This window comes from Solanum dulcamara, chromosome 12, assembly GCF_947179165.1.
Source record: "Solanum dulcamara chromosome 12, daSolDulc1.2, whole genome shotgun sequence".
NCBI lineage: Eukaryota > Viridiplantae > Streptophyta > Magnoliopsida > Solanales > Solanaceae > Solanum > Solanum dulcamara.
Window position 1 is genome coordinate 30,984,742 of NC_077248.1, and position 13,835 is coordinate 30,998,576.

General features: G+C 32.9%; 1 protein-coding gene across 1 annotated transcript; it reads right to left on the reverse strand.

The window, feature by feature from the left end:
* Positions 1–10,969: 10,969 nt before the first annotated feature.
* LOC129877462 ((S)-8-oxocitronellyl enol synthase ISY1-like) lies at positions 10,970–13,417 on the reverse strand. Its single transcript, XM_055952965.1, has 2 exons — positions 13,308–13,417; positions 10,970–12,165 (listed from the first exon to the last, which is right to left on the reverse strand). Exons 1-2 carry the CDS (start codon positions 13,344–13,346, stop codon positions 11,038–11,040), a joined length of 1,167 nt encoding a protein of 388 aa, XP_055808940.1. The 5' UTR covers positions 13,347–13,417; the 3' UTR covers positions 10,970–11,037.
* Between the last annotated feature and the right edge of the window lie 418 nt (positions 13,418–13,835).

Genomic DNA, 13,835 nt, shown 5'->3' on the forward strand with positions numbered 1-13,835 from the left:
CTTAATAATTTCGGCGAATGTTTTCCCAACAACAGAAAACAAATAATGAAAGTAGTCAGGTTCTTATGCTTGAAGAAAAACATCAATCATTTCTGACTTCTTCATTGGGGGCTTAACCCTAGCAACTTGCTCCCTCCACCTAATAGCATATTCACGAAAAGTTTCAGTGGTCATTTTTCTCATGTTAGCAAGTGAACTACGATCTGGTACAATGTCAATTTTATATTAGAACTGTTGAACAAAACATCAAGTCAAATCATTCCATGTATGCCAGTTAGAAACATCTTGATCTATGAACCATTCTGAGACAATTCCAATCAGGCTTTCCCCGAAATAAGTCATGAGCAATTCCTCTTTGCCCTCAGTCACTCTCAATCAATATCTCTTCAAATGAGCTATAGAATCCCTATGGACATCATATTTCTCAAATTTTGGAGTCTTAAAATCGATTGGTAAATGAACGTAAGGAAACATGCACAAATCACTGAATGAGACACTTTTGTGACCTCTCAATCCTTGCATATCTCTCACACTCTGCTTCAAACTTTTCATTTTTCTTTTCATCTCCTCATGTTCCTCGCTCTTAGCAGTTTTCTCAATCTCTATAGAAGAACAATCATAACGAACGTTGGATTGAAGTTCATTATTGGATTTCTTTATCAACGATGGTTGAGAAACTACAATACTCTGTTCAGTGGGCATGAAAAGTGGATTGCTTATTAGGAGTGCATTTTGAGGGTGTAGTGTGGAGGTTCCCATGGTATGGGATACATTAACAAATGGCTAAAATTAGTTGGACAAAATGGGTCACTTATCGAGACTTGAATGGGAGCTGACATAGTTACATTAGGAAATCTAGAGATTGAAGAAGGTGGAGCTTTCCCACTCATCCAAACATGGTACATTTTAGCCATTTGTTGTCTCACCATCCTTACTTCCTCCTCTAATGCTAATTCATGTTGATCCAACTCTGATCCATCTTTGCAAGTCATTTTTTCTTTTTCCTTCAACCTTGTATTGTATGAGTGAGACACCAGTTTAACCACAACCCAACCAACCATCTTTTAAGTTAACTGTGCCCAGAGACAATAAAACTTGTTAGGATTGGAAATTCTTCAATTATAACCACATGTTGCACACCATGCATACAATTATCTTTTTATTTATAGAATGAGCTTAGACAATCGAATGTTTAATCTCGACTTGCTCAACTGCATCCATTTATAATTTTTTTTAAAAAAATTAACTTGAAAATGCATTAATCAACTTACTTGGGATTGCGTATGTATTCATTCTTAAGAACATGGATAAGGTATTTGCATAGTTCGCTAGTTTCAAAATAAAGTAACAAACACAACTCTTTTTTTAAATTTTCTTTTTGAACTTTGAAAGAAAAGTAATTATGAAAAGATAATTTTAAAAAAAAATTAATTCTTTTTGAGTTTGAACTACAAATAGTAATTCAAAATCGCTTTAAAGGAGTGTTGGCTACAAAAGATTTTTTTTTTTTTTTTTTTTGAAATTTTGAAAAATGAAAGACAAACCTCTTTTTTTTTTTTGAATTTTTGACATAATGAATAACTTGTTTTTGATTGATAAATTTTTGAGTAAGGACCAAAACTAAAATTTTAAATAGGGATCACCGATCCGAGGAGGATTGCCTACGTATCTCATCGAGGTGAGAATCAAGTACGCGTAGGTCGTGAAGTTTGAAACATGAAGTAGGAAAATATTTTTTTTATTTTTTTTGAAGAAGTATAAAAACTTTTTTTTGAACATGTGTGAACAAACTTTTCATTTTTTTTATTTTGAATGAGGATTAAAAACTTTTTTAAAAATATTTTTGAACTTATATCACCGAACCCGTGAAGGGATGCATACGTATCTTATCAAGGTGAGAATCAAGTGTGCTTAGTTCGTTCAGCTTGAACAGCTAAGAGAAATTTTAAATGTTAGAAACTTGTTGAAAATAGTAACTAAATGCTTTGGTTAATGTTTTTTGTAAAAATGGTATAAAAGAAAAATCCTTTGGATTTTCATTTTTACTAACTATATAAAAGAACTAAAAACATAATCTTTTTTTTCTTTATTTTAAAAAGTTCTTTTTAAAAATAGGAAAAAAAAACATTTTAAAGAAATGTATAAAAAACTAAAATAAGAAAAATATGTTTGAGTTTTCTTACTATGTTATTGTGTAAATGCGATAACTCTTTTTCTGATTTTATTGATCACTCTAGAACATAAAAATACCTTATAAATAAATGTTATTTTCAGATAGCACATAAAGTGATCTAAGTAGTCAAATTAAAGAGGACTATGTGTCCTAGAAGAATCGACTCTTGTGTCAAACCTCACTAATTTAAGTGCAAATGATGCAAACAAACGACCTACTAGGGATAACCATGTCTATTAAGTTTTGCTAGGTTTAACTCTAAAGGAGATAGGTGTCTAAACTGGCTTACCTGAGCGGACACTCTAGCCAGAGAGGGGCAACTTGTAGGTAGCAGCGCTATTCCGACTTTATTGCTTTTTAACCCCACCTAACATGTGTGACTAATAATCCTTCACCAAGTGTCAAAACACTCTGCTATATCTCAATAGAAAGTAGGATGCATAACTGCATTCATGTGAACGTGTGTGAAGTGTTTTTAGAGACTCAGATGGGTGCGCAAGAGAAATTAGTTTACAGGCAGTTCAACAATATCAAAGCAATAAAAAAGTGAGCAAGTACCACATTAATCCAACAAACACAATATATCCAAAATCAAAAAATAAAAGCAAGTAAAAGTCAAGATAACAAATCTCGAATTCTGGTTATTCTCCAGTAAAGTTGTCAGAGATGTCACGGCCTTTTTTCGCGTTCGGATTTTTCCAATTGAAGAGATGGTATTGAAAAGTGATTATTTTTATTTTTTATTTCATAGTCGTCACTTGGAATTGAGTTATTTAATTCCTAATCAAAAGGAAATGACACTTTATTTTGGTCAGCGAAAACAAAAAATCGGGTAAGAAATTTTGTTGACCGAGGGGAAGGTATGAGGCATCTCTCAAGTCCCGTGGTTCTAGCATAGTCGCTTTTATTAACTTATACTCAACTTAAATTATTTCTTGGATACATTGTTGTAGACCATGATTTGCTTGCATTTTATTGTTGAATTTTATTGTCTCAAACCAGATGTATAACTGCATTCTCGATTTCGACATACAATAACTTAGAAGCATAACTACTTTCTTCTCTTGTGTGCATCACACCTAATATTCTCTGTCTACGGATTTTAATTTTTTTTAAAGAAAAGTTAATTATTAAAATTATTTCGTCAAGGTGTGTCACGACATCCTTGAATCTTTTTTAAGTGTGTCAAAAAAGATGTGCAACCGCATTCTTAATCGAAACAAATATTTTTAATATGCCTAAAAGTTCGTCTAATGAAGAAAATATTTGTTCCTTATAAAAAAAATCAAATAAAATAAATATAAACTTCTAGGATACAAAATAAATTGTTTTAGGATCATTTCCAATATCTTTTTATTTTTATTACTCTTAAGTTAACATCAAGATTAAGCATACACATACTGCAACTTTTCAAACATGCTAAAACAAATCTCATTTTTTTTGTTTGCTAAAATAAAACAACAATAATTTTTTGAGCCTAATAATCCCTACTTTATTATTATTGGCATCTAAATCAAGACAAGAACACCACCATGACCCGTTCATTTTTAAGAGATAACAAAAATAAATAAACAAAAATAATCACCCATTAAAGCAATCTCCATTCATTAAATAGAAATATAACACATAACTCAATATTCACTTTTATCAAATTATGAATAAAAACAAAACTATCATATAATTACATCAAACTCCATAAATAATTTAAAGAGAAAAGGTAAAGTTGAACCTCAAATGAAGAATTAAGTATCGCGAAATTCTGACCAAAGCTCGATTAGAACACCCACGAATATTTTGTAGGTTGTATGTGGTGGTATATGTATAGTGTTTGTATGGAAGTAATGAGAAAAGAAGAAAAGATATGAATGTGTAGTCCCTATTTTTCTTTCTCCTTTTTTCCTTTTCTTTTCTTTTGTGTGTGTTGTGCTCTCTTTTTTTCTCTTCTGTGTAGATTTTTTGTGAGGATCCTCTTTTTTTCTTCTTCTTTTGGTATGTGTCTTTATGTAGTATAGTTTAGGGGTGTAAGATGTGAGATGAATGGAGTGTTGTGGTATAATGGTGGGTGAAAATGTGAGGAAGAATGGGTAGATTAATGGGTTAATGGGGATAGTATAGGTGAGTGGGAGGAGTTAAGATTAAATTATTATTTTTTATCTGATTTTTGTTTTGAAAGAACTAATAAAATAAATTATAATGATAAAAGTATTAGGAGACTATTTTGAACTAATAAAAATAATAGAAAAGTTAAATAGCTAATCTAAAACTATGAATAAGAAACACTAATTTATTTATTAAGCTTAAATTAAAAGATAATAAACTTTTTTTAAAAAAAATATTATTTCTTTTTTGAAACAATTTAAAATAAAACTTACTCTAAAATAGGACTCTATTTTTGTAGTTTTCAAATCTTTTAAAATAAACTTACTAAAATAAGATAAAATATCAAAATATTTAATTTAAATTTAAAAGAAATATTTAAACATTAAAAATGGTGTAACACTTTAAGTTCGATCAAAAATCACGTGTGTACACCAAGAATATTTATATGTAATCTACAAAGCACTATGGGATAGGAAGTGGAGTTTCGGGGGGTGAAAGAGGTGGGATGATCAAGGGGTGAAGGTCGACGATGTTGGGTAGGTGCGGAAGATATAATAAACGTGGAATGTCACTTGTGAAACTTGTTTTCTCTACTTTGATTAGATAAGTTATTTTCCTCATTTTTTAGTGAATTTCTTTTCCAAGAAAAAATATTTTGACCAACCAAACATGAGAAAATTGAAATAGTTTCCTCCAAACCGAAAATTGAAATAGTTTTCCTCCATACCAGACACACTCCACTTTGTCTGAATAATTGTTACATATTGTTTCGTAATATATTGTATTGTATTGTAGTGTAGTGTGTTGTATTGTATCATATTGTATTATTTTAATGAAACAAGGTTTGGATATCATTCTCCATTGTTACGTAATGTCATACATCAACAATTTGAATAATAAATCTATAAGAAAAGTAAAAAACAGAATAAAGCTACTATAAAAGGCTAGGATAAAGAATAAAATATGATTATTAAATAATAAGTAGAGACAAATTTAGAAGAAAATATTAAGGTAACGATCTGATCACACCGAATTCCACCGTTATACAAAATGAGACTTTTCATCGTTATGTAATGATGAATTTAAACGATACTATACAATAAAATTTAAACAACAATCAAAACAAATGGTATTTAAAATGACGATACTGTTAAGTGGAATATCCACATGTTAAGTGGAATGTCCACTACATAATTTATTAAAGTGGGGCCCACTGAAAGTGGGCAGCCCACTAATCCTCTTCTATCACTAATTTTTTCTATATATATTGCCATGAATTGGCAATGAAAGAAAGTGAAGAACAAAAATACATATACGCAATTCCTCTCTTTCTCTCTTGTGTTCTGTTTCCCTCAATATCTCTCTTTCAATAATTTTACTTAATTTTGCCAAGCTAGTTATTTTTATAACACGTTATCAGCACGAGGCTCCGACTAATTTTTCAAGGTAACAAAAGTGGTAAGAGTTTTATTTAATTTTATTTTTATAAAATGGCAAATATTTCCAAAATTGAATTTACTGCTCTTGATATTTCTGAAAAAAACTACTCCTCATGGACACTAGATGCCGAAATTCATCTTGAATCGATGGGTCTGACAGACACTATCAAATATGATAACCAGGCATCTAGTCAAGACCGTGCAAAAGCTATGATTTTCCTCCGCCACCATCTTGACGAGGGTCTTAAATTACAATATCTTACATTAAAAGATCCCTTGAAATTGTGGAAAAATTTAAAAGAAAGGTATGACCACCTGAAGTTGGTCATGCTTCCACAAGCACGTCATGACTGGTTAAATCTGAGACTAATGGACTTTAAAAATATAACTGAATATAATTCTGCTTTATTTAGAATTATAGCTCAGTTAACTTTATGCGGAGATGAAATCACGGAACAAGATAAACTTGAAAAAACATACTCCACATTTCCACCCGCGAATATGCTCCTACAGCAGCAATATCGCAAAAAAAGCTTTACAAAATATTCTGAATTATTATCTCACTTACTTATTGCTGAACGCCATAATGAATTATTAATGAAAAATCATGATAGTCGGCCCGTTGGTTCTTTGTCACTCCCGAAAGTGAATCAGGCAAATTCTAACCAATGAGAAAGAGGCCATGGCCCAGTTGTGGTCGTGGTCGTGGTCGTAGTCAAAGAAGAAATTTTAATCATGATGCTCGGTTGACACCGTAAAATAACCAGCAATATAAAAGGCAGGGTAAAAAGCCAGAAGTTTTACCGAAGAATAATTCAGAAATAATATGTCATAGATGTGGAGGTGTGGGGCACTGGTCGCGGATTTGCCGATTGTCAAAACACGTCTGGTTCAGCTATATCAGACATCGTTAAAGGGGGCAAAAAATAATCCAGAGACAAATTTTATCTTTGAGGACAATATTGAGCTCATGCATCTGGATATAGCTGATTTTTTTAATTTTCCAGAAGTAAATATGAATGTGATAAGCCCGATAATATTTAAATAATTTTCTTTGTTGTTGTATGTATTAAATATTATGTTTATATTTTTCTAGATCCATATAATAAAATAAAATTTTGTATAATAAATTATGTATTAATTATAATATTTACTTTCTTTCTTTGTGAAGAAAATATGGAAATGCCTCAAATCTTGTTTGGATCAATGATAAATCACGAGGATATTTGTGTAATTGATAGTGGAACAACCCATGCTATATTTAAAGACGAGAAATATTTTTCCAATTTACTTAGAAGAAAAGCTAATGTTACTACAATTTCTGGTAATTCAAAAATGATAGAAGGCTCCGAAAGAGCTACTATAATTTTGCCTAAGGGAACAAAAATTGTTATAGAAGATGCACTATTTTATTCTAAATCCCCAAGAAACTTGTTAAGTTTTAAAGATATCCGCAGAAATGGATATAATGTTGAGACACTAAATGAAATAAATATTGAATATCTTGGTATAACCAAGAGTGTCTCAGGCCAGAAATATATTTTGGAAAAATTACCAACTCTGTCATCTGGCCTATATTATGCAAAAATTAGTGCAATTGAAGCACATATGATCGTAAACCAGAAGTTTACTGATCCAAATACATTTGTGCTATGACATGATCGAATAGGTCATCCTGGATCAATAATGATGAGATGAATTCTTAAAAATTCAACTGGACATCCGTTAAAGAACCAGAAGATTCTTACAAATGATGAATTTTCATGTGCTGCTTGTTATTAAGGCAAATTAATTGTCAGACCATCGACCCTGAAGGTTGGCATCGAATCTCCTGGATTTTTAGAGCGTATACATGGAGATATATGTGGACCTATTCATCCACCTAGTGGATTATTTAGATATTTTATGGTCCTAATAGATGCATCATCTAGATGGTCTCATGTGTGCTTATTATCATCTCGCAACCTGGCGTTTGCAAAGTTGTTAGCATAAATAATAAGATTAAGGGCGCAATTCCCAGATTATCCAATTAAGGCCATTCGCCTTGATAATGCTGGAGAATTTATATCCTAAACTTTTAATGATTATTGTTTATCAATTGGGATAAAAATTAAACATCCTGTTGCTCATGTTCATACTCAAAATGGCCTTGCAGAGTCATTTATAAAGCGCCTACAATTGATAGCAAGACCTTTACTAATGAAAACAAAATTGTCAATTACTGTTTGGGGTCATGCTATCTTACATACAGCAGCACTTGTACGTCTCAGACCGACACATTATAATAAATACTTTCCGTCACAATTAGTATTTGGTTATGAACCAAATATAGCCCATTTAAGAATTTTTGGTTGTGCGGTATACGTGCCTGTAGCACCACCACAACGTACAAAAATGGGCCCTCAACGAAGGTTGGGCATATATGTTGGGTTTGACTCACCCTCCATTATTCGATACCTTGAACCGTTGACTAGAGATTTATTCACTGCTCGATTTGCAGATTGTCGGTTTGATGAAACAATTTTCCCGCCATTAGGGGGAGAGAAAAAGGAACCCGAAAAAGAAAAAGAAATTGCGTGAAAAGTTTCATCACTATCACATTTTGATCCACGTACCCGCACATGTGAACAAGAGGTCCAGAAGATCATCCACTCTCAGAAAATAGCAAATCATATGCCAGATGCATTTACTGATTTGAAACGGATAACTAAGTCACATATCCCTGCACTGAATGCACCTATCAGGATTGATGTCCCAAAAGGACCATCTACAAGTATCATAGCTTCTGAATCCCAAACACGCCAGAAGCGTGGTAGACCGTTGGGTTCAAAGGATAAAAATCCTAGAAAGAGAAGCGTGAGAAATAATAAAGATGATACTACAAAAGAACCTCCTGAAGAAGGTCAAGATGAGTAATCCTGATATTCCTGAAGAAATCAGTGAACCTGAGACTCAAGTAAATGAAGAACTTTCAATAAATTCTTTCGGTGATGAGATAAATTTAGATCGATCTAAAATCACGGTTGATAATATTTTTGCATATAATGTTGCACTTAACCTCATGCAAGATAGTAAAAGTCTTGAGCCTAAATCCGTCGAAGAATGTCGACGAAGATGTGATTGGCCAAAATGGCAAAAGGCAATTCAATCAGAATTAGACTCACTTGCTAAACGTGAGGTTTTTGGACCTGTAGTCCAAACCCCTGAAGGTGTAAAACCAGTTGGCTATAAATGGGTTTTTGTTAGACAACGAAATGAGAGAAATGAAATTGTAAGATATAAGGCACGCCTTGTTGCACAAGGATTCTCTCAAAGACCCGGAGTCAACTATGAAGAAACATATTCACCGGTTATGGATGGAATAACATTTCGATATCTCATCAGTTTAGCTGTACATAAAAATCTTGAAATACACCTAATGGATGTAGTTACAGCTTACCTTTATGGTTCACTTGATAATGAAATTTACATGAAAATTTCAGATGGATTAAAATTGCCTGAAGCATGTAAAAAGTCTCGGGAAATATACTCAATAAAACTGCAAAGATCATTATATGGTCTGAAACAATTAGGGCGTATGTGGTATAATCGTTTTAGTGAGTACTTAATAAATGAAGGCTATATAAATGATGTTATTTGTCCATGTGTTTTTATTAAGAAAACGGAATTAGAGTTTGTTATACTCGCCGTTTATGTTGATGACATAAATCTCATTGGAACCCCTGAAGAGGTCCAAAAGGCAATTGAATATCTAAAAAAAGAATTTGAAATGAAAGACCTTGGAAAGACAAAACTTTGTCTAGGTTTGCAAATTGAACATTTAGCAGACGTAGTTTTTGTCCATCAATCTGTCTACACGGAGAAAATCTTAAAAAGATTTTACATGGACAAAGCACATCCATTAAGTACTCCAATGATTGTTCGATCACTTGAAGTGGAAAAAGATCAATTTCGACCTCCAGAAGAGGATGAAGAAATTCTTGATCCTGAAGTACCATATCTCAGTGCTATTGGCGCACTTATGTATCTTGCTAACGCAACTAGGCCTGATATAACATTTTCTGTTAATTTGCTAGCAAGGTATAGTTCTTCCCCAACGCGAAGGCATTGGAACGGTATCAAACACATTTTGCGATACTTGAAGGGTATGATTGATATGGGTTTGTTTTATACTAACAAAGGTTGCGCAAACCTTATTGGTTATGCAGATGCAGGTTATTTATCGGACCCACATAAAGTCCGATCTCAGACAGATTATCTGTTTACACACAGAGGGACTACTATATCATGGCGATCTACAAAACAGTCCATTGTTGTTACTTCTTCAAATCATGCTGAAATAATAACAATTCATGAAGCAAGTAGAGAATGTGTGTGGTTGAGATCGATGATACAGTTCATCAAAGAAAGATGTGGTCTGGAAAATAATATTAAAATACCCACAATTATATTCGAAGACAATGCCGCGTGCATAGCTCAATTGAAATGTGGCTTCATAAAAGGAGACAGAACGAAACATATTTCACCAAAATTATTCTTCACACATGATCTTCAGAAGAATGGTGAAATTGATGTACAACAAGTTCGTTCAAGTGATAATCTTGCAGATTTATTCACAAAGGCATTACCAACATCAATTTTTGAGAAGTTAAGGCATAAGGTTGGAATGCGCCGTCTCCAAAATATCAAATGAAGTTTTCATCAGGGGGAGTAAAATACGCGCTGCACACTTTTTCCCTTAACCACGGTTTTGTCCCACTGGGTTTTGCTGGCAAGGTTTTTAATGAGGCAGCAATCAAGGTGTATTACCAGATCTGTGTACTCTTTTTCCTTTATTAGGCTTTTCCCACTGGGTTTTTTTCTAGTAAGGTTTTAACGAGCCACAACATCAGAATAACTTAGTATATTATTTCTTGTAAAGTGGTTTTATGTAGACACATTACACGTGGACATCCAAGTGGGAGTGTTAAGTGGAATATCCACATGTTAAGTGGAATGTCCACTACATAATTTATTAAAGTGGGGCCCACTAATCCTCTTCTATCACTAATTTTTTCTATATATATTGCCATGAATTGGCAATGAAAGAAAGTGAAGAACAAAAATACATATACGCAATTCCTCTCTTTCTCTCTTGTGTTCTGTTTCCCTCAATATCTCTCTTTCAATAATTTTACTTAATTTTGCCAAGCTAGTTATTTTTATAATAGATAAAAATATAACGAGTAATAACCATAATTAAGGAACAAGAGAGATCTGACTGAGTCAACCTTTTCTTAGGCATTATTTCACACATAACAAATCCCAAAACACAAATCAAACTAATTAAGGTACAATTTTGCAGGCTCTGATCTTATAAATCCATGAAATGAAGGCATTTTTGGAGTTCCTAAAACCCAAAAATCCATGTTCCTTGCTCTTGTTCATAGTATCCAGTGGACACTCTCCACTAAGAACAAGATCAACAAACCACCAACCTCCAATCTGCTCCAATTTAGTTGCTACCAATCCATTCTCCTTCACAATTTCATCCCAAATTTGTCCTTTGCCCTTCATCATCTCCTCCAGTGTCCATCTCTTACTTTCATCAAATTCTTCAGCTTCCACTTCAAACTCCTCAGCCAAAACCTTCCACAAATGCTTCCACTTGAACACATCCCCATTGCTTACATTAAATTCCTCATTCTTTGCGATTGGATCCACTGATGCCCATATTTGATGCTCCGCAATTAAATCTGCATCTGAACAATTCGAATATCCATCCCACGCGGGTTTAGAGCCTGGAAATCTCAATGGCAACCCTTCGTGTTTACATATAGCGGCATAAACACAAAGAGTTCCAATAATGTTCATCAAACTATATGGTGAAAACCCAAAAATCAGCCCAGGCCTATGAATTGACCATGTTAATCCTTCTTTTTTCTTCACCTCCTCATATAAAATATCCTCGAGGGTGTAGTAGAAATTGGGTTCGGGTAAACGGGGCAAACCCTCATGATATGGGGTATCACAGGGTACTTTTCCGAACAATTCAAATGAACCATGGTAGTGTTTTAGACCCGTTTGCAAGCAGATATGGGACAAATTGGGGCAATTGGGAATAATAGCATCAAGTACATTTTGAAACATTTTTCCATTGATTTCACAGTTTTCGACCTCTGTTGGCCGATTTGCCCAGGTAACATAGAAAACGTGAGTGACATCAGTGAGAAGAGTGAGTTTGGATTGGGTTTCTTCTGGGCTCGCTATATCACAATGGATATACTCAACAGGGTGGCCGACATTCCATGATGCTCTAGGACGGCGCGCAACACCGTACACCTTCCAAGGACCGCCTGGAGTGTCAATGTGAGGAAGGATCTCGGCGAGACTATTACCGACGATGCCAGTGACTCCGATGATTAGAGCAACGCTTTGATAATTTTGTGGAACATCATCTTCTTCAATTTTTTTCTGGGTGATTAAGAATTATATTAGTTAGATTGTTGAAGAAAGAATTAGCAGACATTTTAAAACATAAATTGATTATATGGAAAATGAACAAAAAATTCTTAAATTATGTAAAATTGATCAAACTATTCTATTTGGATCAAATAATTAATCACAGAGATATTTTCATATCAAACTATTAACAAATTATATTTTTGTTCAATTTTGCAGATTTTAAGGACATTGTTTACCCTCTTTCATTTTATTTAAAAGTTCTAAAGTTTAAATGTTTTTTTGCCATGATTTTTACAAAAAATAATTATTTCAAATTTGAACGTATTTTTTTAAAATATAATTTATACTCCAAAATTTTAAATCATAAAAGGATCAAATCTATTTATGTACTATTGTAAGTAATTTAAAATTAAAATATATCATTTGTTATAGTGTGAGTTCAAATATACTTTATTATCATACTTTAACACATATATGTTTAATTTTAATGGAGAGACACTTGTAATCAAATAATTCCCCCTTATTTTAAATACCTAATTGCTTTAAAATCCACCAGTTTTATCCATTTCCTTAGTTGACTTATCTTGAACCAAATCCGTTTTTACAGTCATCTTCTCTATCTAAAAATTCCACAAAAATCAGCACATAACTACTACGGAAGCTCCACGGTCACCGCGAAATTCGAGGGGGGGGGGAGTACCCCTTGGTACTGCTATTATAATAAAATTACTTTATTCAATAGCAAAAAATAAAAATCGAAAGTATAAAATGTGTTTCTCTAGTAAAATCAAGGATATATATGTCAAGTATAATAGCATGTTATAGTTAAATCGAAAGTATAAAAAGTCCTATAGTTAAATTATTTCAAATAGTATATAGGTATTGATGTCCTTTTTCTGTTTTTGAATCTAACATAATCATTCTATTTGACTAATTTTTCTGAAATATACTATTGACTTTACTTATAAAAAGAGTAACATCTCAACAAAATAGTTAATTTATAGATTAGATCCATATATGAGTTACTACATAATATGAAAAATATTTTTTCATTTTATACGAAATTTTTAGAGTTCAAAATAAATAAATCTCATAGAAACAAAGCCTTGTATTAAAACGGGATTTTGGAGATAGAAGAAAGATAAATTTACCTTGGCAGCAGCAATAGCTCCAGACCACCACCAGCTCATGTTTTGCAGTGAAGTTCAATTGCGATGATGATTATGGTTGGAGAAAGGTTTTGGGGATTGGTGGGACTATATATAGAGATGAATAATGGGTGCAAGATTTGCGGATTTTTCCTTAGTGTCAAATTCTTGGGGCCCAATCAGTTGGGATATGCATTCAAAAATTCCACCTTTGTAATAATATATCCCCGGTTGTAAAATAGACTAGATTAATAATTCAGAAGGAGAAAATTAGAACAAAATAGATTAAAAAAAATAGGAGAAAGTATATGTTCGTATTTCTGTATCTTTTTTCACTCATTCATTTGCATAGAATATGCACATTTTATAGTCATGAAGAAGTGTCAATTTGTTGCCTAACTTGCCCACCATGAAGAAGTGTCAATTTGTTGCCTAACTTGCTCAACTATCCAAGTGGGTGGATTCCACTTGGATAGATACATCCATACATAACACTCCCCCTTGGATGTCCATGTATAATGTGTCTCCTTA

Excerpts from the sequence above, each read along its gene's own strand:
- LOC129877462 (XM_055952965.1), bottom strand. The coding sequence starts at position 13,346 with ATGAGCTGGTGGTGGTCTGGAGCTATTGCTGCTGCCAAG. Across the intron at positions 12,166-13,307 it reads GAGCTATTGCTGCTGCCAAG|AAAAAAATTGAAGAAGATGA; the intron begins GTAAATTTATCT and ends TTAATCACCCAG.